The sequence below is a fragment of the Carya illinoinensis genome, chromosome 5, assembly GCF_018687715.1.
Source record: "Carya illinoinensis cultivar Pawnee chromosome 5, C.illinoinensisPawnee_v1, whole genome shotgun sequence".
Classification (NCBI taxonomy): domain Eukaryota; kingdom Viridiplantae; phylum Streptophyta; class Magnoliopsida; order Fagales; family Juglandaceae; genus Carya; species Carya illinoinensis.
Genome location: NC_056756.1, coordinates 49,037,768 through 49,065,763, shown reverse-complemented (window position 1 = coordinate 49,065,763; position 27,996 = coordinate 49,037,768). Strand labels below are relative to the sequence as shown.

The window sequence follows — 27,996 nt, the reverse complement described above, 5'->3', positions numbered from 1 at the left end:
TTTTCTCTATTCACCTTCTAACCAGACATCTTCTCATATTTCTCTAATATACTTTACATAGATTCATTTTCTTCCAAGTTAGCCTAATAGAACAATACGCTGCCATCTGCAAATAGCAGGTGATTCACCTTTGGAGCCTTTTTACATATCTTTATATCACTAATCTTCTTTTCCCTTGTAGCTTTTTGTAATAGGGTAATAAGACCTTCAATACATAAGAGAAACAAGTAGGGAGATAGAGGGTCTCCCTGTCTCAATTCTCTAGAAGGAATAACAAGTCCCATAGGTCCGCCATTAATTAAAACCGAACAAGAAACTATTTTAACATGCATTACAAGCTGAACCCATCTTGCATGAAGGCCCATCTTTAGCATTTTTTGTTCCAAGTAACTCCATTATATTTTATCATGGGCTTTACTCATATTCAATTTTAAAGACATACAGCCTTTTTTCCCCTCTCTCTTGTGCCTCAAATAATGAATCATCTCATAAACAATCAAAATATTATCAATGATTAATCTACCAGGAACAAAAGTTGATTGTGATGTAGATATGACTTCAGGAAACACTATCTTAAGCCTATTAGTGAATACTTAAGAAATTAATTTGTAAATAATATTGCAAAGACTAATAGGCCCATATTCCGTCACTGTCTCAAGTTTATTTTTTATTTTTTTTGGAATCGTGTGATGAAGGTATAATTTAGTGAACTAGTAAACATACCACTATTCAGAACTTTTAAGACTGCGCAAGTGACTGAGTTCCCAACTATATGCCAGCATCTTTGGAAGAAAACAGGTGCCATGCCATCAAAACTAGGCGCTTTATGAGGGTACATTTATTGTAGAGCTTCATATACCTCTGCCTTAGTGAAATATGCAGTGAGGTGCCTATTCATATCTCCTATAATTCTCCCATTCAATTCATTCAGACATCTCCTATCACCTACTTGTGGGAAGAGGCAGTGAATAAATCCTGATGGTATTGCAAAATGAGCTCATCTCATTCCTCTCCATCCCTCCAACACTCTTCTCCATCCCTAAGACTGCCAATCTTATTCCTCTTCCTTCTATAAGAGGCTTTATTATGACAAGGTTTAGTATTTTGATCCCTTGATTTCAGCCATAAAGCTTTCAACCTATGTCTCTATAAAATCTCATCTCTTTCCAGCCAGCTTTGTAATTCATTCCTTGCTTCTTGATGTTCCTTCCCTTTCAGGTATAAAGGATCACTAATCTGTAAATGTTTCATATGATTTCTAACTTGTTGTATCTTAGTATGTATCCTTCCAAAAGACTGTCTATTCCACCTCATTAACTGTAGATTACATACTAAGATATTTCTTTGCATTTCCTTCATATTTGTATATCTAAAGCTTTTCCTCTAGTAGTTTGTAATGACTTACTCACAATCAGTTGCTTCAGTCTACATTGCTTCAAATCTAAACAGTTTTCTGTCCTTTCTCTTATATCTTATTCCTTCCTAATGCAAAATAATAGGCATACGGTCAAAATAGAGTGTTGTACCATGTTGCACTATGGCCTCTGGGAACATTTCAACCATTTCTTATTAGACCAAAATCTATCCAACCTCTCACAAATAATATTATTCACTTCTCTACTACCACACCAAGTGTATTTTACCCCATCATAACCTATATCAATCAAATTACAATCATCCACAACTCTTCTAAAATCCTCCATGTTTTTCAGGTCTTGCCGTACCATTACATTTCTCATATCTACTCAATACCTTATTAAAATCACCAGATATCACCCAAGCTAGTTTACCCTCACCTTTAAGTGATCTGAATAAACTCTAGGTTTCAACCCTTTTTTATGTTTTAGGGTGTCCAGAAATACCTGTCAGTTGCCACTCTCTTCCTACACCTCCACCCTTGCATCAATATGGCTCTTGAGAAAATTTTTTATAGCTAGAGGCACCTCTTTTTTCAACATTAGGGTTAAACCCACACTACTTCCTTCACTCTCTACAACAAAACAACAATCACAACCTAACTGAAATTTTATTCTTTACATTTTTATTGACTTCAATTTTGTTTCTATAAAAAACAAAATTTTGCGAGCTTCCTTCTTAACTAAGTCTCGAAGGGAACGAATTCTATGTGGGTTCCCAAGCCCGCGGGAATTACAGCCTATTATTTTCATGGCGTTGTGCTCTAGAACATACCAATCCACTCTCCTCTGTTTTGGAGATTTCTACTTGGAGACTGCACTCAGTTCCTTCCAATCAAGGTCCTTCCTCTCTGAGATTGTACTTTATTCCCTTGATCCTCCTGCACCATGTCTTCCTTTTCGTAGCCATTTTCTTCAAGTAGATGAAGTGTTCTGCTTCACTAGATTGATTATTGGGCCTTCATCAGGGGCCCCCATCACCTACTCTTTTTGGGCTTTGAGTGAGTCCAAGCCCAGATCCTCCTGTGGCCTAGTTCCTCCATTATTTGATAACGGTTGATACTAATTGACTCCCCTATAGGCTTACTAACTTCTATCTCAGCATTTTGAACGATCTTATCTCTTGCAGAACGAGATCCATCTTGATTCACACCTGCAATCTTGCATCGCAAACCATTTTGATGAAACCTTTAATAATTAAGGATTCAAGAACTTACTAATTAACAACTTTAGATATAGCCTTTACTATTATTGGTTTTCTTGCCAAATGCCCACTGCTCCATATAGTACCTACACAACTACCAAAGTCTCATTTTTAGCATTTCTCAAAATAACCCATCTAATATTTTCAACCTAAAATATGTCTTTTTGCTGCTATCTACGTATAGAAATACCATGAATCTAGTTTTAAGGTTACATTTTGTCTCCTCATTAATGACTGAAACCAATAACTAAATCCTTAAAATATATATATATATATATACACACTTAGACCACTTCCAGACAATATGTTGTCAACTAATTTCTAAAAAAATGAGTGAGATCATCATTTATCTTGATTTTCTCGCTGCCCAACACGTAGTGAATCTGATGTCTAATTCCTTCAACCTTTTAGAGATAACAATGGTTGACGTAGAAATCATGTGCGAAACATTTTGCCATCGATTAGTTTTTACTAATAATAAAAATGGAGAGAGAGAGAGAGAGAGAGAGAGAGAGAGAGAGAGAGTTCCTAGTACAAAGTTTCAATTTGAGAGTTTTTTTTATAACGGTTCAGAGGAGATAATGAGAGAAAGAATCTGTATGTGTGTGTGTGTGTGTGTGTGTGAAATATGGGTGGAGAGGAGAGAAAATGAGATAGAGGATCCGTGTGTGTGTGGAGTACTGGGCAACATGAGAAGTTACAGAATAGAAGAAAAAGGGAGAGAGGGAGAGAAAAGTGGGGATTTTTTTTAAAACAATGTGCACCTGGGTGTTACCTTCATGTACTTGGTTATTTGATTGAAGACGCTCTAAATTATGAGATTTGCTTGTTGGATTTATGGAGCCTTGGTTTATTCTTACAACGGTCCGATTTGATAACTTGACTCGACAATGATTCATTATAATTATTGATAGATTTTTGGCCCAAATCTTGTGAGATCCATGAAAAGTTTTTGACCTAGTTTGTGACCTGAGAATCGTTAAATAGAAAGTTTACTCAAAATTTGTGAGACAGGTCGCTCAACCGAAGTTTAAATAAAGAGTTTGCTCGATACTCACTTGACATGTTGCTTGAGCAAACATAGACAGAGAGTTTGTTAGAGACTTACTTAACACCTCGCTCGAACGAATAATGCGATAATTGAAGAATTAGAACTTCCATCATGTAATCTTATATATATATAAATATTTATTATGAACAGCATGACCATCTAGAATAGTATATTTCACCCCCAAAGTATATATTGTCATTTCAAAATAATAAAATCATTTGTAGTTTTGTGAACGTAGGGACACTGCTGAAGGTACTGTCAAACCATACAAACCTTCGCGTCATGTGATTGATTTGTTTCTTTTACTTTACTAATTTCTTGCATCGTTGTTCACAGCAATGCCCAAATTACATACGTACCACTCTCTCGTAATTATTGGCATGAATGATTTTAGTAATAATTTATGCAAATTCCAAATAGAGAAATTTTATATAGTTTCTTTGTAAAAAATGGATACTACCATAAAAAGTGTAAAAAAATCAATTATATTTCAGTAAGACCCGGTTTATATTTTATAAAAAATTTATTTATTTAAGAATTTTACCAAAATAACATCACCGGATTTCGTCCCTAATTAAACAAAATAAAACAAGTCATTATCTTGATTGATTTGACTTGTATTATATATAGCATTAATATTTCAATTATTTCGATTATATTTTTTAACGAAAATTATAGAAATTCTTGACTGGTAAAGTTAATAGTACTACAGTAACAGCTAGAATTCTCGAACTATCCCAGCTCACGTACGTACAAGTTGATTTTGGGATATCTTTTTGTGGAGCCTTTAAACCATGTTGCTAGCTAGCTATATATTATTATAAGGACATATATATTTGAATACCTAATTCCTATTTATTTCTTGAAGCTCTTAACACCAGATTACAACTGATCAAATCGTACAAATTCAGTTTGACAGTCACCAACCATGCATAACGCACCACGTACTTAATTATTAATTAAGAAAGTCTAGTACTTGTAATTTCAAATTCATGATTATTCAAAGTGCGCTTTTATCAATTAACAAAGATTAACGTAACAGACATGCATATCGATCGATCGATCGACGCTAACTTTCGATCGAACTCTAATTAAGGAGCATCATCAGGCTGCCTCAGCTTCTCATACAGCTTCCTCGAAACCTTTCGATTGATGATCAAGAGCTAAATGTCAGTCATGTTCACTTGATATATAGCTAGAAACGATTTCGCCCAAAAAAAGAAAAACATATTAATGCTGAATATTTGGACGTACGTACCTTGTGCAAGGATGGTGAGTAGCGAGCACCACCTGCATAAATTGGTTGATAATTTGGCATGCATTTTTCAGGAGAAGGAGATAGAGTTGGTTTTATAGATATTGGAGATTGACGAAGATATGCGGAAATTGGTGAATGCAGTATCGGAGAATGGTTATATGAAGATAACGGAGTATTATAATACGAAGAAAGTACTGGAGAGGCCATGGAAGTTTGCTTTTGAAAATGAGAAGCCGATGCTGCTGCAGGATCAGATAATATTGACCCTGACGAAGGTGTCATATTTTTAAACCTGTTGCAGAGATCATAGATGACACAGCTAGTAGAGTCATGATTAATACATATAAACAACATTAAAGATTATTCGATATAAGTTAAGTGATCATAACTAAGCCAAAATTATATGAATAGTTAATATATGTAGTAAATGAAAGCAGTAGCCATTACTTGTGATCATTAACATACTCATGATCGGTCTCATCCAGAATTTCCTCCTGCATAAGTAGAAACTAAAAAGCATCAAGCATAATTAATGATAGGATGCATGCATACATTAATTAATTGTAATATGCACTTAATTAAAACCATAAAAATTAAGTACTGTTGGACCTGTAACAGCTCCTCCAGGACATCCTCCAGCGTTATGATACCGATGACCTCTTCATCTAAATTAGGAAGAGATTCCCAATCCTCATAATTTAAAATGTTCCCATCTCCTCGTTCCCATATTTTCTTTGGTTGTGGGCTTAGTTTATTCCCGAGCTTGGCATTGGCATCATCTAATGTGGGAATTTGAATTCCAGTACTACTCATGTGATGATCAGTACTCCAGTTTGTGTTTTCAGCGATATTAAGTCGATGCTCATTCTGACCCAATTGGTGATCATCTGTTCTTGAAAACAAGAAGAGTTAAGCTCCAGGCTATTATTTTCTTAAATTCCCACGACATATATATATATATATATGCCTAGCTAGCTAGATCAGAGGAATGATACATGTCTTTCATTTAAGGAGAAAAACATCGATTGATCTCACCTTTTGTCACTGCATGTCTATGCTTTATATTTAAATTGATGATGTTAGGTTTGGCTTCTTTTTCTGAACTCTCCGGCCTATCTGCTTTCTTACCTTTTATGACAAGAGCCATGTGACTGTGACCCTTCTGAAACTCATTAAGTAAATCGTAGAGAGGTAAACACTGATTTATCCTGTCACCATTTCGAAATTTAATCACAAAATAACTTTATGCCAGTATCACTACTCATCATGACATATACAATATTGTCACAAACAAGTCACAGAAGAACTATAAAGCTGATTCATAGCCTGCATTGAAAACAGTACTCATCGCCAATATTCTGAAATGATTAGCTAGCTGAGTTGATGCATGATATAACATTATGAATGTTTTTTGAGTCCAAAAAACTTTTGAAACGGAAAATCAAACAGAAAAGCTACAAACCTAGGTATTTTCCTGATAATAAGATCTCGGATGGGGGTTTCATCTTCGGGACGGAAGTTGATCAGATCTTTTACCTAAAATAGAGCCATGGAGAGGAATAGATTCTAGTTACATAACACATTAAACATATATGGGTAAACGTATATACATCATGCATACATGTGAGTAATATAGATATAGTTGGTGCTCACCAAAATAAGGCCAACGATATTTGTGGGGCTTTTAGAGTAGATGGGCACACGACTATGTCCTTTGCTCAATATTAGTCCCATCGTTTGCCTAGCTAGGTAAATAATAAATCGGCTTAAGTTGGAAATTGATATAATTACTGTATGGATAGGAAAGAAATTAAAAGGGCATACTCATCAAGTTTCGAATCTATGTCAAGCGAAAATATTCCAGAGATGGGCGTCATGGCATCTTTGGCACTTTTCTGTGTCATATCCAAAGCTCCAGTAATTATGGTAGTTTCATCATATGTTAACTCACCACCTTTTCCTGCCTAAAATTAATAAAATAAATGAGCTTTGCATCACTTATTTAGCTTAGCTGTTGAATATTGAACAAATACCTCACGAAATGAAATCTGCAAGTGAAAGGAATTAATTGCATGGATATCATAAACTAACCAGAATTCCATGCATGTCAACCAATATTTTAAGCTCTGCCCGACGTAGAAGTACAAAATGTCCTTTACCAAGTAGCCAATCCAACAGCTGTATGCGACATGATCAGTAAGAAGCCTTTACGTATTCTAGCTAGTTTAATTTCTAAACAAACAATCCCTTTAATTTTGGGAATCTATTCCTTGCATCTGTTTAATTATAATCTTCATTAATTCATTTTCTTTGAATAATATAAAGATGCAAAATTACCTTACTAATGGGGTAAGATAATGGAAAGAAGACCAAGACAAGCAACCGAATGAGGAAAGAGAGTTTTGCACCAACATTTAGTCCATACCTTGAACACACCGATTGTGGAATAATCTGAAAAAAAATAAGATAATGGATCATCGGTCGTCTCAAAAAGTTAAATCGATAAAAGTATATGAATTTAGTGATCATGATCATTTAGTTCATATTCTAGAAGCATAAACAGCCAATCCAAATTCCAAAAGAGATGGCATTAATCTATCAAAAGGATGGGATCGGAGGAACAGATAAATAAATCATCTTCATAACACAATCATATGGATATCCGTCTATATATATGAATTTACCTCGCCGAAAGCAAGTATGAGTGTGACTGATATCAGTATGGCAGCCCAAGCAGGAAGAAGTGAATCGATGAAAATGGGAAGGGCCTTGTTTAACATGTACGTACGTAGTTCAAATTAGTAGGTTTAGATATATAATATGAAATCGATCAAGCAAACTATATGACAAGTGAAAAGTGTATATATATATATCTTAATTAGCTATATACCTCCATTGCCATGGCATTGCTTATGAGTAAGGTACAGAGGACTAAGTGATGGTTCTTGACGATTGGGAGAATTTTCTCTGCTACCAACAAGGTATAGACCATCAAGATATAATTAGATAATAATATTTCAAGCTTATTCGGAAAACGAACCATCATTAATGGAGTAATTAATTAGTGAAAAAGGAAGCTAATTAATGACCTGCATTCTTCCTGTCTTGGGGCTGACCAGCCTTGGCAAGGACCTCAAGATCAACCAGGCTAAGGGACATGAGTCCTAGGGTGAGGCCTGACATGAGTCCGGCAAATGAAACAAGAACCACACATATGATTAGATACACCCAGAACATTGGCTCACAACATGGAACATCGTTTGCTGCCATTTCTCTCTCTCTCTTTTTCTGTTTTAGATAAACAAACACACTAATTTTAACAGAGAAAGCTAGCTCGCTAGTTTCAATGAAGACACGGTTAAAGAGACCAGTCGGGTCTGGATAAAGAGCAGGAGTTTTATGTTTGGATATAAATAGAGGGAAAAAGGGGGAGTTAAACCGACCCTGGCGTCACACCAGATGAACCCCAACAAAATTGCCACGTTTTCTGTGGCCGTAGCGAAAACCAGTAAGCAAGCATGCTTGAGCAAGAGGAGATCAAATTTATGAACTTAATCATGTTACCTGTAAGATGACATTGAAATACATATATAAGTAATCAAAGCTGCAAATAATTCATCGTTTTATTGGCTACAACTTGTTCAGCTTTTTTGTATGGAACCTGGTTCTGTTTGTGTGTAGTTTAGTTTGATGATCCGATAAGAATTCGTCGTGATTTTCTAATGGATGTTCAATATTGAGGCTTATTTTTTACCCTGCATGGATGGAGATAGCTTCATGAAGCGAGGTACAGACCTTCTGTGTTGTGAGACGTGGCTTTGACTTTTCTCCTGAATTGTATGCGAATCGGGATCAGCTCCCACTTGGAAGATCATGTTCGATCTAGGCCATCTATCCACTACGCCCAAAGGACAGGTTTGAAGCTGTTTTAATTATTTATAGCTAATAATTATATATATTGAACCACTTATATAAATTTCCCATTTAATTTAATGATGTTGCATTAAATTAATTACACTTTTGTGCAGTTCAACTCATACATTACACAAAGGGTTCTGGCTAGCTACTAGATCATTTAGCTTTGATAAACACAAATGATCCTTGTACGGATTTTAGGACTTGATCAAGTTAGAAAGAGAGATAGTGTGTTCTCGTTTGTTTAAAGGGTCTCTCTGTAGAATTGAGGGTAATTAGAATTATCAGGAATTTGTGAGTTGCTCAAGTGTTCTCAGAACATTTGAGAACACTCACTCCACTACCCAAAAGGAGTAAGAAGTAATATTGGTGAAAGAAAAGTGGCCTACTTTCTTGAGAAGGGGTAGTAAAGTTCATGTTGAGTTCTCTACTTAGAATTGAGTTTTTAATATGTTATCAACTTGGTAAACATGATCTCATGGTTGAAACAGACTCTATGCAGACCATTGTTAATTAGTTTAAATGATCTAATTCCCGACCACCATGGATATTGGCTATTCGATCTGTGAGATGATATTATGGAATATTTCTCTTCTTTCAAGACTTTTTCTAAACTTCCAAAAAAAAAAAATCAATTTTTTTTTTAAATTCTAAAAAAAAAAATATTTATATTATAACAATATTTTAACATTATAATATTTTTATTCAATTTTTTCTTTCTCTTTTTTCAAATCCTAATAAAATGTTTTAATTCAAACAATTTCACTAATCTTCATAAACCATTTCATGACTACTATTTACATATTTCTCATTTCATATTATTTCTCAAACGAGACCTTAGTCATGGTTTTAATTTAGATAAAATTGGATTGCCCATATTTAGAGAATGGTCTTTTTATATTGTTATTAATAATTTGTACTTTTAGTTTTGGAATTTCTTATAACCCCGTTCGGTTTGGCCACTGAGATAAAATATCAAAATTCTTATCTTATCTCATCTCATTATTATAATTTTTTTAAATTTTCATATAAAATATAATAAACTATTGAACTTTTTCAAATCTTAATTCAATTTTTTTTAATTTTAAAATAATAATAATATTAAAAAATAATATTTTAAACTTTTATTCAAAACCAAATATTCTCAACTCACTTTCTTGTACCTATGCAAAAAGAGGTGGCAAATATATCAAAAAAAAAAAGAAAAAGGAAGAGTGGTCATGATCCGATTAGGAAGCTACATGTTTACATGACTCTATTGGCCGGCCAGATAACCTTTGTATGCTTTTTTTGGAAAATGTCTGAAAAAAGTATATGAAGGATTTGGAGGAAGTCAGCATGGGTAATAGATAGATTGAGCTCAACTGATCTTGGACGGACGCTTCTAATTAGCTTTAATAATTGACTATATAATAATGGACGCAGGTGGAGCAGTAACTATTTTTTTTTTTTATGGTTATATTAATATATGTTAATATCCATGCTTCAGTGGAGCAGTTAAAACGGGAACATGCGCACTTAATTGTAGCTTACAATAAAGCGGTGTCGTTTTCCTGAATGGAATTATGCTTACAGCCATTGAATTAGCTCAAGCTACGTACGTACGCACGTCCTGCTTAAATTAATAATATAATATTGAATCATTGATGAAAGGTGGCGGGGCGGTAGTTTTTAGGGCAGGTTTGGTAAAATGAGATAAGGCTTAAAATTTTTATTTTAAATTTATATATAAAATATAATAAATAATTTTAATTTCTTTAAATTTCAATTTATTTTTTTAAATTTAAAAATAAAAATAATTTAAAAAATAATATTTTAAACTTTATTCTAAAATAAAAAATTCTCATTTCACTACATAAACTTATTCTTAATTATTAATAAAATGGCATGATCATGAAATTTGCATGAGCTTAGCTAGCTTTCCTACTTTAATTAAACCTGCGTATTTGGTAGCATCTGCCATCATCCAGTACCTCAAAATTAAATATATCTTATTTAAATTAATTATACATACGACAAGACCTCAAACCCGCGTATTTGGTAACGACAAATAGTCTGCAATGACGTACCATGGAGCTAGCTGGGGTTGCATCTTCATGAAGCAAAGATCATGATCGATCTAAGAAATATTATTGCCTCCACATCATCATGATCCGATCACGATCAGTGCGTACAACGTACTACATGCAATTTATAATAATAATAATAATATATTGGTATGATTAATGTTATCAGTTTTGGAGTAGTGCATTAATGTGTTGAAGCTGGACTCGATGATTTTATGGGCATTGGTTGGAAGTCTGTACATCCAATTAAATTGTGCAAGTACTGTCACTGTCAAGCGTTGATCTCTAGCTCTCACGTACAGTCCCATGCATGCACATGGATTAATGAGGCTCAGGATCATCCTAATTATTAACTTTGTATAAATGCAAGATATAATTCTTAATTAATTAATTTGTATATATCAGTGGTTGAAGTAATTAAATTAATTTCTTTCCTCTCAGATCATTGTATCATGTGTATATAAGATCTTATTAATGGTGCGCGCATGCTTGGGTGTGTGCATAAATTAACAAGGCTTGGTATTCAGGCAGGAGATCGACGCTAGCTAGCTGAGTGATGCGTGTTGTCAATACGTTACCTGTCATTATACATCATGTTCATGGAGCTAGCTGCTTGTATTAAGTGATCTGCAGTGTGCTCAATTAATTAGGTAAATCATGTAGGTGCTGTAATTTCATACATGCTCCCAAGTTTTAAGGGGATTATGTTTGTATATCCTCAATAATCAAATATTATAGGAGCTGATTGCTCTGTATACCTGGAATTAATATATAATCTTCATTTTGAGCTTCATGGATCAACGGTACCGCCTAATCCATCAAAAGATAAATTAAGAACCTCCGAGTATACTATATTACTATTAAATACTATATAAATTATTAAAGATTAGTGCTATTTAAAGGTTTTTGTACCGCATCATACCTATATAACATAATTTAATTTGTAATATTCAAATTTTAAAAAGAAAGTATTAGATTTCGTAAAAGTAAATCCACAAATTAATATATTTTCATATTATACGTTAGATAAATTTTATAATAAAAATAATTTTATAATCTAATGTATCATATCAAGTTAGATTATTTTAATAAATAAAAATTTTATGTACGGTTACTTTTACGTATTGTTTATACATTCTATTAATATACTTAATTATGATATTTTTTAATATAAAATAATTATTTTAACTAATTATATTAATGATACTTGTATAAAGAAATTACGTAAAAATAATGATATATAATATAACTCTTTTATAAAATTTTTTATGATTAAAACATTTATCTTCTTAAAATTATTACGTACGGAATCACGATGCCATGTCCCTCCCTGAGGATCGGAATGCCAATCGGCCCACAGGACATTGGGCCGTGAATAAATTCTCTTTCATCAGATCGACTCCATTTCTCATTTCAAAAATAAAATTCCCGCCATCACCGAAGAAAATCCCTCTAAAATTCTAAATCCCTCTTTTTGTATATATAAAAAAAAAAAAAAAGGTCGGGACAAAATCAGAACAGCCAACACCATGGAAGAGGTTGATCGATTGTTTGAGTGCTTCAAGTGCGGATTCTCTCCTCCACGTAAGCTCTCAATTCTTGCCCTTCCCCCCTTGTTTCTTGCGTTCTGAGAAAACGTAGGAAAACCGAAGCAAAATCTTGTTTAGTCCTTTGCTTGGTTGGATTTTTTATATTTAAAATCATAATTTCTTCACATTTCACAAAATTGGTGTATATATGATTCTGATAAACTTTTTCTCGTCCATTTTCAGAATCTGCATTTAGAGAAAGAAAAAGAAGAAAAAGTAAATTGAAGCATGGAAGTTCGCCTTCACCTTCTGGAATTCTATCTCCGGGATCGGCTGGAAAAATACACGAAATACCTACACATCTACAGCTCTCCATTGAGAAAGTATACATTCTGCATTGTTTTTATCTCGTTCTTTATTATTCTCAGTATTACTATCTGTTGTTGTTGTTAATATGGGTAATAGTTAAGAAAAAATTACAGTTACCATTCTTAATGCAACAAGTGTTGAGTTTGTGAAGCCTGGTTTATTGTTGTGGTGGCCCGACTTGATGACCCGACCTGACAATAGTTTATTACGCTTTTTTGAGTAGATTTTTAATTAGGCTTGTGCCATGTTCGCTTCAGCTTGGGCTGATACCCTGGAAAAGATTTTGGCACTGTTTTTTAGTTAGTGAGATAGAAAGTCTGCTCGAGTCTTGCTCGACATGGGCTCGTGCGAAACCTCAGATAGAGAAATTGTTCGACAGTTGCTCAACTCAGTATTTGAGCAAAAACCAGACACAGAATTTACTTGATGCGCACTCGACATTCTGCTCGAGTAAATATCATAGAAAAGTAAAAATTAAGATTTCCGCTGTGTAACCTTATAAATATACTTATTATGAACAATGTGACCGCAATGAACAGTCATATTTAGTTTCAAAGTATATTTTGAGATTCCTCAATACAATAAAATCCTCTATAGCTATGTGGATGTAGACATATAGCCGAACCCCATAAATTTGTGTAGTGATTGATTGTTTAATTATTTCTCATTTACTTTAGCTTGATTGTTCATCGTTTTTCACAATAGAAAGTGCTGCCCTTTCTTTTATAGTCTTTGGTTGAAAACCCGTTCTCTGATGTTTGTTCCATTGCTCGTGATCACTAAATCACATTTTGTTATCGCTTCAGTCTGATTCACCATCAGTTAGAAAAAACAGAAGGAAGCAGTTCTCTCCGATCGTATTCTACGGGTCTCCACATGGTGTTCCCCCAAAGAGACCATCCAGCTTGTTGCAATTATTACATCAAATACGTGTCGATCTCACTGAACAGAATAAATTTAGCTTGAGGTACTCGTGTGATCCTAGTTCTGGTTTCTTTGTACTGTAAATTTTATACTATGACTTGAATAATGTTCTTTGCTTATTTAGGAAGGAAATATGGGCTACATTTCCGAGGCAGGATGAAGCAATAAAGTTTGCCAAAGGGCATGAGCATGTTCATGTTTTTAGTTATCAAGACCACTTTAACGGTCAAAGAAGGTTTCTTGTCTCAACGTACAAATATTTTTGGCAAAGGTTGTCATTGCTATGTTTTGTTTTTTCCCATAATAATCTACCTAGTAACTATTTGGGGTTCTTACCTTCTTGGTGTTTACTGCCGTTCTTATAAATTTCAGGTATAAAAACATGGATTCCAAATTTCGGCATCATTATGAAGTGATTCAAGAGGTAACAACCTCTTGATGTTTGTTTATTGAATTCATAGCTATAGAAACAGGCATGCACATGTACTCATGGTAGGAAACAGTGTGAGTGAGACTGTGAGTACATCTGCCATGATGTCTTACAGTTCGAAATTATTCTGCTTCCAGGGTTTACCGTGCCACCTTTACTTCGATTTGGAGTTCAATAGGAGAGTGAACATAGACAATAATGAAGATGAAATGATTGATCTCTTGTTGTCAATCATTTTCAAAGCCTTCCATGAAAAATACTCCATTCAAGGAAACCTGGACTGGATAGTTGAGCTTGATTCCTCCACTGAGGGTAAGCTTTTCTCGAACATGCATGCCACAGTCCCTAATTATCCATGTGATGTTCTTCATTTATGTTTATAGTGAAATTTGGTGAGCAACGTTATAATATATTGCTTTGTATGGTGAATTGTAGCTTGCTAGTGTCAAATTTGAGTTGTGCTCGTGCTGAACTAAAATGCAACTTGGTGCCATGTTCTGATATGTTCTTCCTTTTGATTGGATATGATGATAACTAAATTTTTTGGTCTAAATGGAGTCATGTTAACCATGAAAAACATTGTAACCGGTGGGTTCTGAATAACGTTTGATGTTCAACAAGTTGAAACTCGCCACGGTATATAATATATTTATTATAAAATGCATTGACAAAACATTTTATCATAATTTGTAGATGATGCTACTAGTGGTTCTTTTATGCAGAAAAGTTTTCTCGTCACTTAATCATCCGCATACCAAAGGCTGCTTTCAAGGACAACTCACATGCAGGTGCATTTGTTGCTGAGGTATGCCTCAGTGCAAAAGCATATCAACTTTTTATAATAATAGCAGTTGTTGGAGATGAATTATAGTTAACATGACTTATCAAAAATATATATATATATATATATAGTTAATGTGAAATATAGTTGTGTAGTTTTACCATGCAGTCCTTTTGTGAGCCTGCTAGAATGGAATCTGCTTGAATTACTAGAATGTTTTGTTATTTTCTTTTGTAGAATTATCAACTGTTGTCACTATATGATGACATATTATCAGATATGCTCTCGGATTCTAATTGAGAGGCAAAGTGATGGAAGATTTGATAAACTGTTTGTGAAAAAAGATTCAAGCTCCACTACATCCTCAAGCCAACTTTTTGTTGACACTGCTGTTTATTCTAGAAATCGTTGCTTTCGTTTAGCCCTATCTTCAAAGGCCGGGAAGAGTTCTGTGCTTTTACCTACAGGGCGGTTCAAATGTAAGGACATGGTATGGAACTCTTCTTCCTCTAGAGTACTATTCTGTATTAGAATTTAAAACTAAGGAATGTATTTTATAATTACATAAACCAACGCCAGGACCTATTCAGATGCTCCTCTCATTAGCAATAGTGCTCCTTGTATAGCTCTAAGAAAAGCTTGTCACTGTACATGTGAGTGGTGTCTAGTTTTATTCCCCCTTAAATAAAAAGCAGAATATGGTGCCCCATTTCTAAATTTCATTGCCTTGGAAGAGCTGTATGAGCACGCGATGTGTGGGATCACAGCACACTAACAAAATCAAGTTCGTTATGTTCAAGTCAACATCTTGCATTAATCTCTGTTGGTTTTCTGGAATCATTATTCATTGCAGTTAGCATGTGATAATTTATCTTTAATGTTGTTAAATAGCTGTGTGAGGAAGACATGTTCATGGCATCCTTGATCTGCAATATGGATATCGATTGCGAGAAGCTTCTAGTCTGCAAAATGGAGTTAGATTGTGTGAAGACCCTACACTTTGGTACAGAGGTAGTTTTGGGCTCTGATCTTTTTATGCCATCAAACTACATCGTGAGATATTAGAAATGTTCCTTGATGCCTCCCAAAACGTTTTCATAGCTCATGGGTATGTGGGAGAAATCTTAGTCTTCTGCTAGGATTATGGGAGAAACCATTTTTGGTATGTACAGTAGGGGCTTCTAAGTCTAGTGTTGAAATTTGATCTATTCAACAATTGAATATCTTATGCAGGTAAATCATAATTTTGCCACGAATTGTGTTGCCTCGCAAGAATTTCCATTGAGTGCTTGCACAAGTGATCTTACAACAACATACTTCCTGGGAAAGTCGCCATTTCCGGCACTTGACAAATTTGTTGAATCCATCGCCTCCATTGGCAATGTATCAGGTGTTACCAGCGTTCAATTTTATGCTTAGACCAATGTAAAAGAGCTTTATTTTTATTCATTTTTATTGTATTGTTCTGAGTATTATTTTCCTTGCCCTAGGCCTGAGCTGCAATAGGAACTTTACATCTGGCTGTGATATCATTTAATATGATATACCTGTAGATATTAATATGCTTGAGATTTCTTTTCTGGTGTCAACTCTCTCCAAATTCACCCTTTTAACTAATAAATCGAGTTTAATATATATATATATTTATATATGGCCTAACTCCTAAAGCCCTTCAAGTTATGTATTATACTTTTAGTTGTATTATTATATCAGCATCATTGAAGGAATGAGACTAAAAAAAAAATGGAAAAAGAATAAGAATTATTGGTTCAGCTTTTAGAAGCTCTTTTGGTTGGTTGAAAAGTTACACAATTTTGTTAGTGCCCAGGTAAATAAAATAAATATATGAACTTAAAATTTTACCTTTTTCCGATTTTCTTCTCTATGATACAGTGAGAAATTATATAAGTGCAGAGTGCTGTTTCTTCATTTTTCATTTTTCTAATCTCCTTGTTCATATATTTTTTTTATGTAATTCTAGGAAAAATCCGAAGCTGGTATTGGTTTTCAGAATATGGACTGATGGTCTACAGCATGTCTAGAAATAGATACTGTGAACGAATTGGTCGACAGCATAAAAGCAATCATGGTAAATTTATTCACCCATGTATCTGCTAGCTTCAAATTCTCTTACTGTTTGTACTTTATTCACAAATAAAGTTTGGGTATTTATATGGTTTTGTTTGAAGCCGCATCTTTTATCGTTATTGGTCTTGGATCCACATGGATCAAACCCCATAGAAGCTCTTCTTCTTGGTGATCCATATCATCCATTTGCCAGAATACTTCATTTCTTAGAGCTAATGCTCGAGGCTAGAGGCTAATGTGCATCGATATGTTGTTGCTTCAGTGATGTACATTGTTGACCTGAGAAGGGCTGTATATTATCAGAAATGTCATGATCCTGACTGCAGAGGTGCATAAGAATAACCTTTTAGAACTTGGCAATTTTAAAATCCTCACAATTTCGACTGAACACATTCAACAAAGCTTCCTGATGCAGGTTACCGGTCTCCTCTGCGATTGATCCCAGATGACATCACTCCTGATCCTTCATTGTTCTTTGACTCTAATCATACAGCGAATCATGGTGGCCCAACATTAAATAACCCTGACCATCAATTTCTTGATAATGACGAGAAAAATGTCTTGCTTCACAATGATGAAAACTTTATAGACAGCTTCAGCAAAGATTCTTGGTGGCTTGAAGCCTCTAGAGTTGCAGAGGATATCGAAAATAAGAAAAATTCTAAACTCAGCAACATGGTTAGTATATTGATGATGCTTAAAATAGAATATCTGTTTTTACTTTTGGGTTGCACTAGGTAAAGAACCCCTTACCCCACCCGAGCTATGCCTGTACTGTGTTCTACAAATTACTTTTATAACTGGATATAGAAACGCATGGTATCTTTAAACAGTTGTTTAACTGCTAGGCTAATAAGTCTTGATGAGATTGCAGCCGGCCACTTCAATTCATTTGGTTGTCTTCTTTAAATTGGTAAAATGTGCGTCTGATCTGAAGTAGTCTGCCCTTAACCAATACATGATTGTCTATTAAGATGCTTTCCTTTCCGTTTCAATCAGGGAGATAAAACTACTTTAACATGAGGTAACCAAAATAACAATAATAACAACAGCAAAAATAAATTAGTAATAACACTAACAATAGTAAGAAAGTAAATTGTGTTCTTGTTGTTAAGAGTTCAAGAATAGGACTCCCGCCCTCCCATTCTCTCTCTGCTCTGGAGAAAACCCAGGAACCTCATTTTTCAGACTTTAGTGAATGGTGAGTTGAGCTTCTTTACATATAAGATATATGTATGCATGTTTTGATAAACACATTTTAGTCCGTTTAGGTCACAATGGTTGGTCAACAATATTGACACTGGCCTTGAGTTTGTGATTTGAAATAGATATTTTTCTCATCTGATGATCAGACAGTTTCAAAACTGTAGCACTTTGAATGATTGTCAGAAATGAACTGCTCAGAGCTTGCAATAATGTGAACCCTAGAATCTTTCCACCTCCAATTTTCTTGTTAACTTATTGATGTTGAATTTTACAAGCAGGAGACGATTGATGATGAAGATGATGAGTGGTGGATGGCTGTAGAAAGGACTGCATCCCAGGCTGAATTAAACCTCTTCAACTAAAATGGGGTTGAAGCAGTTGGTTGATGTGTAATACAGTCATAAGTTGTGCAAGTGTCCCACATTTCTTTTGAAAAAGAGTGTAGTTTGATATTTAAAAATTAATTTTTTTATGTGGATCTCATATTTATTTACTTTTTTCAAAAAGAGTGTGTGGTGCTTGCATAACTCATGATTGCAAATATCATCTCTTTTGGTTGATAAACATTACTATGGTCTTGATGGAAGATACATTATGCGGTTTCCTTACTCTGGAAGCAATAGTTTTGGTGACTTATGGGGATTGCCTTGCAATTTGAATTGCCGCCAATGTTGGGGTTCCATGATGCAAGACATAAACACCAACTAACGTGGCAGCAGCATGTGATTGTTTTCTGGTAGATCCTGTGAAGTGGAAAGTTGTGATCTCCAGCCAAGCACTATCAGGATCAGCTCATGAGCACCATTTTCAACGGCTAAATTATCGCGTCAACAAACCATTTGATTTGTTTCCCGATTTTCTGATTTACTTCCCGTTTTTTCGATTGTTTCTTTTTCTTGATCAATAATTTTCCTATTATATATTAATCACCATTTTAATAAAGGTATTTGGCTTGGTTTTCCACAGTAAGAGAAATGTGTGGTAATTGCGTTTGCTACTAGTTTGTGGTGAACTTTGCAACACTATCTTTTTTTCTTCCTAGTTTGTGGTGAACTTGCAAGAAGCGGTCGGTACAGATCATTTGAGTATTAGTTGCAATTAGAACAATCAGATTGTTAAAAAGGGGGAAAGCACAAATGTAATCCATATATGAATTTCTATGATAAATTGATCTGGTGAAAATATTCCCGTTTCTTTCAAGTATAAATTAAATGAATGGTGGTTTAGTGAGTTCTTTGAAATGCTTTGAAGGCATTCCACGAAAATCGGGTTGTGGTTTGTAGTGATTCTACTTTGGGTATGATAATATTTTATTTTTACAAGAGGAGAAGAGTATTGTTATGTATAATTGTGGAATGTATGAATGGTGTAATCGTTTTAACAAAAAATGTGATTTATTATTATTATTATTTTTATTTTTTTATATAAGTTGAGTATTTATTCACTTTTTATTTAGATTCTATTTATAGAACTTGATTCACTAAATGGAATACGTTCAAAAAAATAATAATAATGTAACCATTGTCGAACGAAAAATTCTATATACTACACTATTATTTAACTTGTATCTCACTAAATAAAAATTGGTACATTTACTATTATTATTATATTTTTTTTTATCAATAATAAATATGTCAAATTATATACAATTAGATATAAATAAAATGTAGAATGGTGAATAGCATTTCTTGTCGAATATAATCAATTCTTGGTCCTCGCCTCCTCACTTCCCACCCGCCTCTACCTTTCCTCCTCTCCTAAGTCCTCCCGACGCCAAAACTTCCCCCCGATTCTCTGAATCTCATCAATGGCTTCCACACCCAACCCAGCCAAAACTGAGGACCCCAACACAAATGATACGAATGCCAATTACCTGACAACCGCCACCTTCACATCCCCAATCTTCATCTCCTCAGAGTCTTTGCACTCCCTCATCTCTCACCAAAATCTAATACACCACTTCCATGCCTGTCTCCCTACAGTCTCATCTTCCCTCCAAACTCCAATTCGCCAAAGCTATGATGTTTCACCGTCTTCCTCTCTCCTTCTCATGCCCTCTTGGTCCTCTTCCCCCCTTTTCCCATACTTAGGCGTGAAGCTCGTGACCTACTTTCCACAAAACTCCGCGCTAAATTTGCCTGGAGTGCACGCAAGTTATGTGCTATTCAGCTCGGTAACTGGTCAACCTCTGGCCTCCATGGATGGCACTGTATTGACCCTTTACAGAACTTCATGTGTCTCAGGCCTGGCCTCAAAGATTTTGGCCAGAAATGATAGTGAAATCCTTGTGATGATTGGAGCGGGTGCTTTGGCACCCCATTTGATCAAAGCCCATCTTTCGGCTAGACCCAGTTTGAGAAGGGTGATAATTTGGAATAGAACAGTGGAGAAGGCGCGCAAATTGGCCGTTGAAATGCGAGAAAGTGTTGGTTTCGATGGGGTGAGTTTTGAGAGTAATGGATGTTTGGAGGAGATTGTTGGATTGGGAGATATCGTGAGCTGCGCAACGAATTCAGAGACGCCGCTTGTGAAGGGCGAAAGGTTGAAGGCAGGGGCGCATTTGGATTTGGTTGGGTCGTTCAAGCATTCAATGAGGGAGTGCGACGACGAGGCAATCAGAAGAGGAAGAGTGTTTGTGGATAATGAGGCCGCGCTGGTTGAAGCAGGGGAATTGGTGGGTGCTTTTGAGAGAGAGGTGATTGGAAAGGGAGAAATTGGAGGGAATTTAGTGGAGTTGATAAAGGGAGAGAAAGTTGGCAGGAGAAATTCGGATGAGATAACTGTTTTTAAGTCTGTTGGTTCTGCAATTGTGGACATTCTTGCTGCACAATTGGTGTATGAGACTTACAAATCATGAATTGCATACTTTATGCAATGGGGAAATCAATCATAATCTTGATTTTCTTGCAATGGTCATCTCTTTATGTGCCAATCATTCTCCACATTACGTGTGCCTTCTTTCATATCTCCCCGACTTTGTCCACATTAGGATTTCAACACTGGGATTTGTAACTTCTTTTCTCAGTAGTGTTATTATCTGGTTAAAAAATAAGAATGTACGGATAATGTTATTGCGATGCATATGAATTCTATTAAAAACTACAATGAATCTTTTGGTAAACCATGCTGAATTATTCTTGAACAAAGATCCCTCGTTCAAGATGAGCTGAACAAATAAATGCATTGCAATTGACAGAACTAGTCTCAGAATCAATAGAGTTCCATACAAGTTCTTTCCCCTTCTCTCTTTTTTTTTTTTTTTTTTTTTTTTTCAAATGAAAAAATGTTTGTAAGAAAAGAAACTGCCGTAAATGGCGTGGTGATAAAATACATTGTACTCGTGAGAAAAAATGGGGAAAGCTGGAGTGAACGAGGACGACGTATGCTTCTGCAGAAGCTGGACTCTTAAGAACGGTAGATAAGGCATGGATGCGTAAGAAGCAGGAGCAGGTTGGAAAAGAATTATAGCCCATGGTATACCTTGCAAACAAAAATTACATGAGCTGTGGTGACTACTCAAGGATTTTTCTTTTTCATTCGTCCTCGACCTTCTCTCTCTATTCAAATCTTGTGTCTGCGCAGGGTACAATCACGAACCAGAATCACACTGGAACATGGTATTAGACAACATTAGCATTCATTCTGATGAGATTTTTTCATCTGTTGCGGCTTTTGGTGGATCCTTGGGAAGAGGAGATCATTAAGCTGTCTATCAGCACTGTACTCTGAAGTGGCCTGCAAAGACAGCTAGACAATATTACTTTCCAAGAAGGTTATTTTGTTGCAGCATATAAAGTTCAAACAAACCCAAAAAGAAGGTAAGGACGGACGGAAAATGAATGTTGTGAGGTTGCTGCAAGCGAATGTAACAAGGTTTTTTCTGATAGGTAAGCAAAAGTAAAAGGTATGACTCCGTATAGATAGAGGCAACAGTGCAAGGAATGTGGCATGATGGTTCTTAAGGGTGCGGCAAAACTGGTTCTGGTTAAAGTGTGCCACACCAAAAACCTGAGAGAATACTTTCTATACAAAATTACAAGAGCGAGCAAATATGATTAGATGATTATGACAATTACCCGGTCATCAATAGCTAATAGTCTGATAGTGAGAGAAGGGCATCCCATACAACTGATGCATTACTATGGACTGAACATGCAGTCTCACCCCTTATGAGAGGAGAAGGTGCCAATTAGTTAGAGGACCATTGACCACTTCAAAAGAACATTAATACATTTCTGGTTTCGAAACTACTGAGCTGTCTTTGGGAACATCAGATAAAGTAGTGCACTATACCAGCTAAAAATTGGAAGGATTCAAGCTCTGATTTTGGGCATAGCTGTTCTCTCGTATAAAACCAAACATACCAAAATACATATAAAACGCAATACCTGCGAATTAAATGCAAACCGCAAAGTTTGAACTTGTGTTCCTGAGCAAACCTTTAAGTCAAACCCAAGGGAATCGACACCAATAAGTGCTGCCTCCTGCAATGATTGCAACGAAGAGTAATCATCCACGGCAGCAACTAAAGAAAAACTCAACATATCACATAAGATGGCAGCATAGATGCAATACACATGAAAGAAGCTGCAGAATGGACTTTTCACAAATGGTATTATTGTTTCCCTCAATACATACATGCAACGGTGTGAACTAAATGTATAATTCATACCTTCTTCTACTTCTATTAGAAATTTTTTTCATCCATTTCATACCAAACCAGCATTTAAGATGCCAACAACACAACACTTAAAAACTTTACTGGTTAGCAGAGAATGTGATCAAGTGTCAAGTATGGAGGACATACAAGTACTTGTACAGATTGTTTGGCCACATAACAAATTGATCCAGGAACTAAATTCACAAGTTTTTACAAGTTACCTCCACTTGAATGCCCTTACATCTCCAACAAAGAGATTTGAGCGCCAGTGCAGTCTTATCTCCACCAGCTTTCACACGAGATATAATTTTGGCTGCTGAGTGTGCAATGGCATCAGGTTGAGCGTTCACAAAGTCTTCTACTTCAACAACAGTCTATGGATGAGTAAAACAAAACAATTATATTATAGCAACTAAAAGTCTGTATAACAAGCAGAAAGAGGTTCAACCTACATATGATTTTTCACATCATAATGAATTCATGTTACATTAGCAAATTAGTATTTCGGGGTCAACCTGTGATCAAAAAGTAACTAAGATCAAACAATTTGTGTTCTTCAATGCACGCCAAGCATATCATTTTCAGTTCATACAGAAATGGACCAGCAACTATAATGTTAAAAAAAAAAAAAAAAAAAAAAAAAAAAAACTAAAGGCCATCAAACATACCGGATGTCCATATGAGGAGAACAATTGAATCCTAATCATCTCCAGCCTGTAAAATGAAGTCCCATTCACAGAAATTTCATCCTTCTCTGTCTCATCTGCCCAGACTGAACTATCCTCAGATGATCCTGATTCACGTCTATGACCATTAATCATGCCAAGATCTTCTATTTTGTCGCCTAGATTTTTTTCAACCTGATTTATGTCAGCATTACTGGACTGATGATCAGATAGATTCTTTTGGATGATAGATTGTTCCTCAATAAAGGCAGGTCTTAGAAGGCCTTGGATGGCAAGACTAGCAGAAGGCTGGTCCATCCAGTCAATAGGAGCGTCTGAAGCAACCTAAGCAACGAAAAATAAGATAAAAAAGGAAAAAGTTCACATTGTTCCATGAGTCATTTTAAAATGGGACTACAATTGGGCATAACCGCATGTAACAATTATGCCTGTGATTATGCTATGATGGAAAACAATTTAATTTCAGGCCATCTTCTGAAATTACTTGCAAACTACTTGATCGCATAACTAAACATTTAAAGTAAATTGTCACCTCAGCAAGCTTTTTGGCAAAATGCATTGGATGAGAGGAACGCATCGTCTCCAACTTTGCCCAGTCTGCAAGTGTCTCATCAGAATCATCCTCACCATCTTCATCCTCAAGAACGGCAACCCAGTCCTACAAACAAGAATCTAATACATAATGGAAGATGTTTGACAGCTATAATTTACAGTCAGTGCATAGCTAAATATGACTTGATCAATTAAATTCAAGCAAAAAGAATACAAATCAGACCGTATCATAATCATCATCTTCATCATTATCTTCCTCCTCAGCATCCTCTTCATTGTCGTCATCTTCAACATCGCTATCTTCATCTTCAATTTCCTCAATTCCAAAATCAATTTCTGATGGTCCTTCTAACTCCATCTCACTTAGGATTTCCATAGTATCCAAACCTATGATGACTTGCTGCACTTTTTGTAAACCACAAAAGCCCAGAACAAACTCTTAAACGAGAAATGGCATTCAATTCAACAATTGTCTCAAATTATGATCTAGAGAGGAATGTGAAGTGCAAATAGCAGCACATGAAGGTAATGTAACAAATGAAAAAATGTTGTGCAAACCTAGAGTCTTTGGCTATATGCCACAAAGGCTACCAAAATAACCACTCAAAGGAGTCAATTAATGTCAACACTGCAGAGTCATGAAGAGAGCAAAAACATGATTGTCTCTGATTCAATTAGCCAAATATGCTAGAGGGCACAACTAATGACAACAAATACTAAGTCTCCAACCAAAGTTATTCAAACCGGAAGGCTTTATTGAGAACAATAGAGTTCAAATTATAAATTCCATGACCCTAACTGAGTAATTAAGCAACATTTACATCTTTGTGTTTCACAAGCTGCTTTCCTTAGAGAGTTTTAAGACGAGCAGAGAGAAATAGTTAAAGTATTGGTTGAGATATCTATGTCAAGCTACCAAAGTTACAGACCGCCACCATAGGGTAAATTTGAATTTTCAAAGTACTAAGATGATCTATGAATTTTACATGGTAATTACCAAAGGTATATGTTTTTTTTTTATAAGTTACCAAAGGTATATGTCCACTACAGTTAATTAGAAACTTTTTCTCGTAAGTAGTTATTTAGAATATTTTAACTAAGAAATCTGGGTAGTCCTCAACTAGTGAAACGTAGAGGCAATAACAGTATCAATCCATGCACACATGCACATATGAACATACATGAGCGCATGCACGCGCGCATACATAGAGAGATGGGCAGATCATTTCCTTTTATGATGTGGAACCTCACTAAGGCAGGGCTCTTCGGACCCATCCCTAAGGAATAAACCTTGGATACACGACCTCATTTGACAAAATCATGTATCAAGTAATATTCAAGGGAACTACCAGTGTAAAACCGACCCAAGATGTTTGAGTCTACAGCTCACCCCGAACCCATCCTTTGACTTCTAGGCTGCACCCTAGCGGGTAGAGCAAGAGAGAGAGAGAGAGAGCAATGAAGGAAAACTAAAGAAAATAATGAGTCCCAAAAACAAGTTTTGGTACATCCTTAGCACGAAATTATGTTTGCACTTGTATTAATGCATATGTTCCTTCAAATATCTCAGCATGTTTGCAAGGAGACATTCCATACCACGAAGTTATTTTCCGAAGACAAGGATTGAAAAACATTGTCACCGTTGTTCACTTGAAAGTATATATCTGCAACACCAGAGCACATTGTCAATTGAATGACTATGCCAAGCCCGCTAGTATATATGTAATTGTGACGAGCAAACCTTCAAATGCTTGACTTACTTCCATGTTCATCGGTAACACAAGGCAAGTCAGGCAGTATAATATTCTCGTGAACTTCATCATTGATCAAACTGGAAAACATCAGTGTTGCTTTGCTGTTTACCTGAAAGCGACACACTAAACCAACTGAAAATTAGAGAGAACAACAATCAGAGTTTTCAGACCGTCAGGACGCAACCACAAGAGATACCATAATGGCATAATTTAGAAAGACTTCTATTTTTCTAACTATAGCTACAAATCATATTTTCAGATGTGAAATTAACAACTTATTTTCTCAAAATAACCTCACAACCATCACAAACATAAATGCCAGTTAAACAGCTCTAGCATCAGCGGTCTGAAGATTTTTAAGGGTGCAAGAGGTCATGTTAATTACATGTTAAGGATATAATATAAATAATTAAATCTACCTCTTCCTATCAGGTTAAGCTTTTGGGACAAGTGGAGATTTCACATGATATTAGAGCATGCATACCAAATAGGTTATGCAATTTATCTATATACACAAATGCACAATGTATATAAGTGAAAAAAGACTGTATGCGTCAAATAATTTGTCATTGAATTTGTTTCCGCTGCCAGCAAGTGACTGCTACTTAATACCTCAATTATTGTCCTAGCAGTTTCTGCAGCAGTAAGTTTAGCATCGTCACTATTTTCTGATGTTGAGTCAGCAATTTCCTCAGATGGATGATACTGCGACCTACCGTTCTGCTTTTTAGGATCCCAAGCTGAGTCCAATTTCTCCACAGATGCTTGAATTCTATTTTTTACGAGACTGTTCCTTGTTCTCAAGGGCATACCTTCTAATCTTTGAGTTCTATTCCTGTATATCAATCTTAACGTGCATTAATATTCCTTTCTGGGGTTAAAGACTTGTCAGTATCAACACAAGATAGATAAACATTCTGATGTTTGAAAAAAAGTGACTAAGAATCATTCCATGACCTAAATGTAACTCCTTTTATCTTATAAACTACGAAACGCTGGAAAATGCATTTTGGCAGGGCGCTTTTGAGAAACTAATTAAAAAAGTATCACTGAAAATGGAAACGAAGATGAGTAGTTTACACTATGTATATAATGCTTCTCATAGGCAATTCCAAACATAATTCCCAGGGAAAAATATTTTACCCCAACCGACCATATTTGTTTTCCTTGCTTAATATTTAGACCGAGTTACTGAAGCCAGAGGAATAACTTATTCAAAGGTCTCAATTTTAAGTAAAGATTAACAATTACTTCAGATTTTTCCCGGAAGTTCAAAGAACAACCCTATTCATTCATTAGCTAACCAATTCAAGTAGCTCTACAATATTAAGAAGGGTAGAAGATTGTGTTTAATACCACGGCACATTAAAACCGCAAGAGTGAGAGAGTCGGCAAGAGGTGACGTGGGTTCCATGAACATCCTCCGAGCTCCACATTGAACGACAATCTACAATTAAGAAAGAAAATGTTAACAAAGATAAGCAATGACACGTGCTCCGTTCGGACGCCAACAAAATGCAGGAAAAGGGGAAGGAGACTGAACACTCATTTTCTATATATATATATATATATATATATATTTCTTTTCTTCAATTTGGAAGCTGTAAGAGCATATAATATTTTAATGTGAAACTTTTTCAGAATCGAGAGAGAGAGAGTTACAGGGAAAGGCGGTGGAAGAGAAGACATTTGAGCCGGCGGGGAATCTGACAGCCATGGCTGATTCGATCATCATCGTCATCATCTCTCTCCTTCTATATCTCTCCCTCTTGTTTATGCAAGTTTGGGATCCACACGCATCGTCCGTCTGTCTCAGAGCGCAGCCTGCAAGGATGAGGTACGCTCTTAGATTGTGTGGTATGGATTTCCGGCAATGACCCTTATTCTAATTTCCTAGGATTGGACAGGTGGTATGATCTAATTGGTCTGTTCTACAATGCATGTGCTTTATTAACTGAAATGTCCTTATATATTAGCCCGAAAGGTGGACTCGGATTTTGGACAGGCCAGACTGCTTTCACTGTACGGACCTCTGTTTCTTCCTGTCACGCCACGGGAAATCTGAATTAGAAATTGAATTCTGATTTGTATTTTCTTACTATTTACGT

At 35.5% G+C, this 27,996-nt stretch overlaps 4 protein-coding genes across 10 annotated transcripts; 2 read left to right on the top strand and 2 right to left on the bottom strand.

The window, feature by feature from the left end:
• Positions 1 to 4,676: 4,676 nt before the first annotated feature.
• On the bottom strand, positions 4,677 to 8,198 carry LOC122310458 (DUF21 domain-containing protein At5g52790). The gene is made up of 13 exons (XM_043124332.1): positions 8,018 to 8,198; positions 7,819 to 7,895; positions 7,613 to 7,696; positions 7,266 to 7,379; positions 7,020 to 7,106; positions 6,753 to 6,892; positions 6,582 to 6,669; positions 6,391 to 6,464; positions 5,964 to 6,136; positions 5,538 to 5,836; positions 5,376 to 5,422; positions 4,929 to 5,220; positions 4,677 to 4,812 (listed from the first exon to the last, which is right to left on the bottom strand). Exons 1-13 carry the CDS (start codon positions 8,196 to 8,198, stop codon positions 4,762 to 4,764), a joined length of 1,707 nt encoding a protein of 568 aa, XP_042980266.1. The 3' UTR covers positions 4,677 to 4,761.
• A 4,146-nt stretch (positions 8,199 to 12,344) lies between these two features.
• Positions 12,345 to 19,556, top strand: LOC122309518 (DNA-directed primase/polymerase protein). 7 transcript variants are annotated; one of them, XM_043123025.1, is made up of 14 exons: positions 12,345 to 12,493; positions 12,682 to 12,821; positions 13,614 to 13,774; positions 13,856 to 14,002; positions 14,104 to 14,155; positions 14,299 to 14,473; positions 14,884 to 14,966; positions 15,220 to 15,432; positions 15,834 to 15,953; positions 16,176 to 16,332; positions 16,924 to 17,031; positions 17,293 to 17,358; positions 17,446 to 17,708; positions 18,515 to 19,556. In XM_043123025.1, exons 1-14 carry the CDS (start codon positions 12,439 to 12,441, stop codon positions 18,596 to 18,598), a joined length of 1,824 nt encoding a protein of 607 aa, XP_042978959.1. In that variant the 5' UTR covers positions 12,345 to 12,438; the 3' UTR covers positions 18,599 to 19,556. The 7 variants fall into 7 exon arrangements, 4 of the variants coding, with proteins under 4 accessions (XP_042978959.1, XP_042978960.1, XP_042978962.1 ...); XR_006242448.1 differs by lacking the exon at positions 18,515 to 19,556 and having other exon boundaries at positions 17,224 to 17,358; positions 17,433 to 17,590; XR_006242449.1 differs by lacking the exon at positions 18,515 to 19,556 and having other exon boundaries at positions 17,224 to 17,358; positions 17,446 to 17,530.
• A 365-nt stretch (positions 19,557 to 19,921) lies between these two features.
• Positions 19,922 to 21,317, top strand: LOC122309517 (protein SAR DEFICIENT 4). Its single transcript, XM_043123024.1, has one exon. The coding sequence runs from the start codon at positions 20,044 to 20,046 to the stop codon at positions 21,091 to 21,093; it is 1,050 nt and encodes a 349-aa protein (XP_042978958.1). The 5' UTR covers positions 19,922 to 20,043; the 3' UTR covers positions 21,094 to 21,317.
• Positions 21,318 to 21,481: 164 nt separating this feature from the next.
• On the bottom strand, positions 21,482 to 27,782 carry LOC122309516 (uncharacterized protein At3g49140-like). Its single transcript, XM_043123023.1, has 11 exons — positions 27,551 to 27,782; positions 27,245 to 27,335; positions 26,501 to 26,723; positions 25,895 to 25,997; positions 25,731 to 25,798; positions 24,358 to 24,534; positions 24,115 to 24,240; positions 23,565 to 23,906; positions 23,118 to 23,270; positions 22,625 to 22,720; positions 21,482 to 21,971 (listed from the first exon to the last, which is right to left on the bottom strand). The coding sequence occupies exons 1-11, from the start codon at positions 27,630 to 27,632 to the stop codon at positions 21,867 to 21,869; spliced, it is 1,566 nt and encodes a 521-aa protein (XP_042978957.1). The 5' UTR covers positions 27,633 to 27,782; the 3' UTR covers positions 21,482 to 21,866.
• Between the last annotated feature and the right edge of the window lie 214 nt (positions 27,783 to 27,996).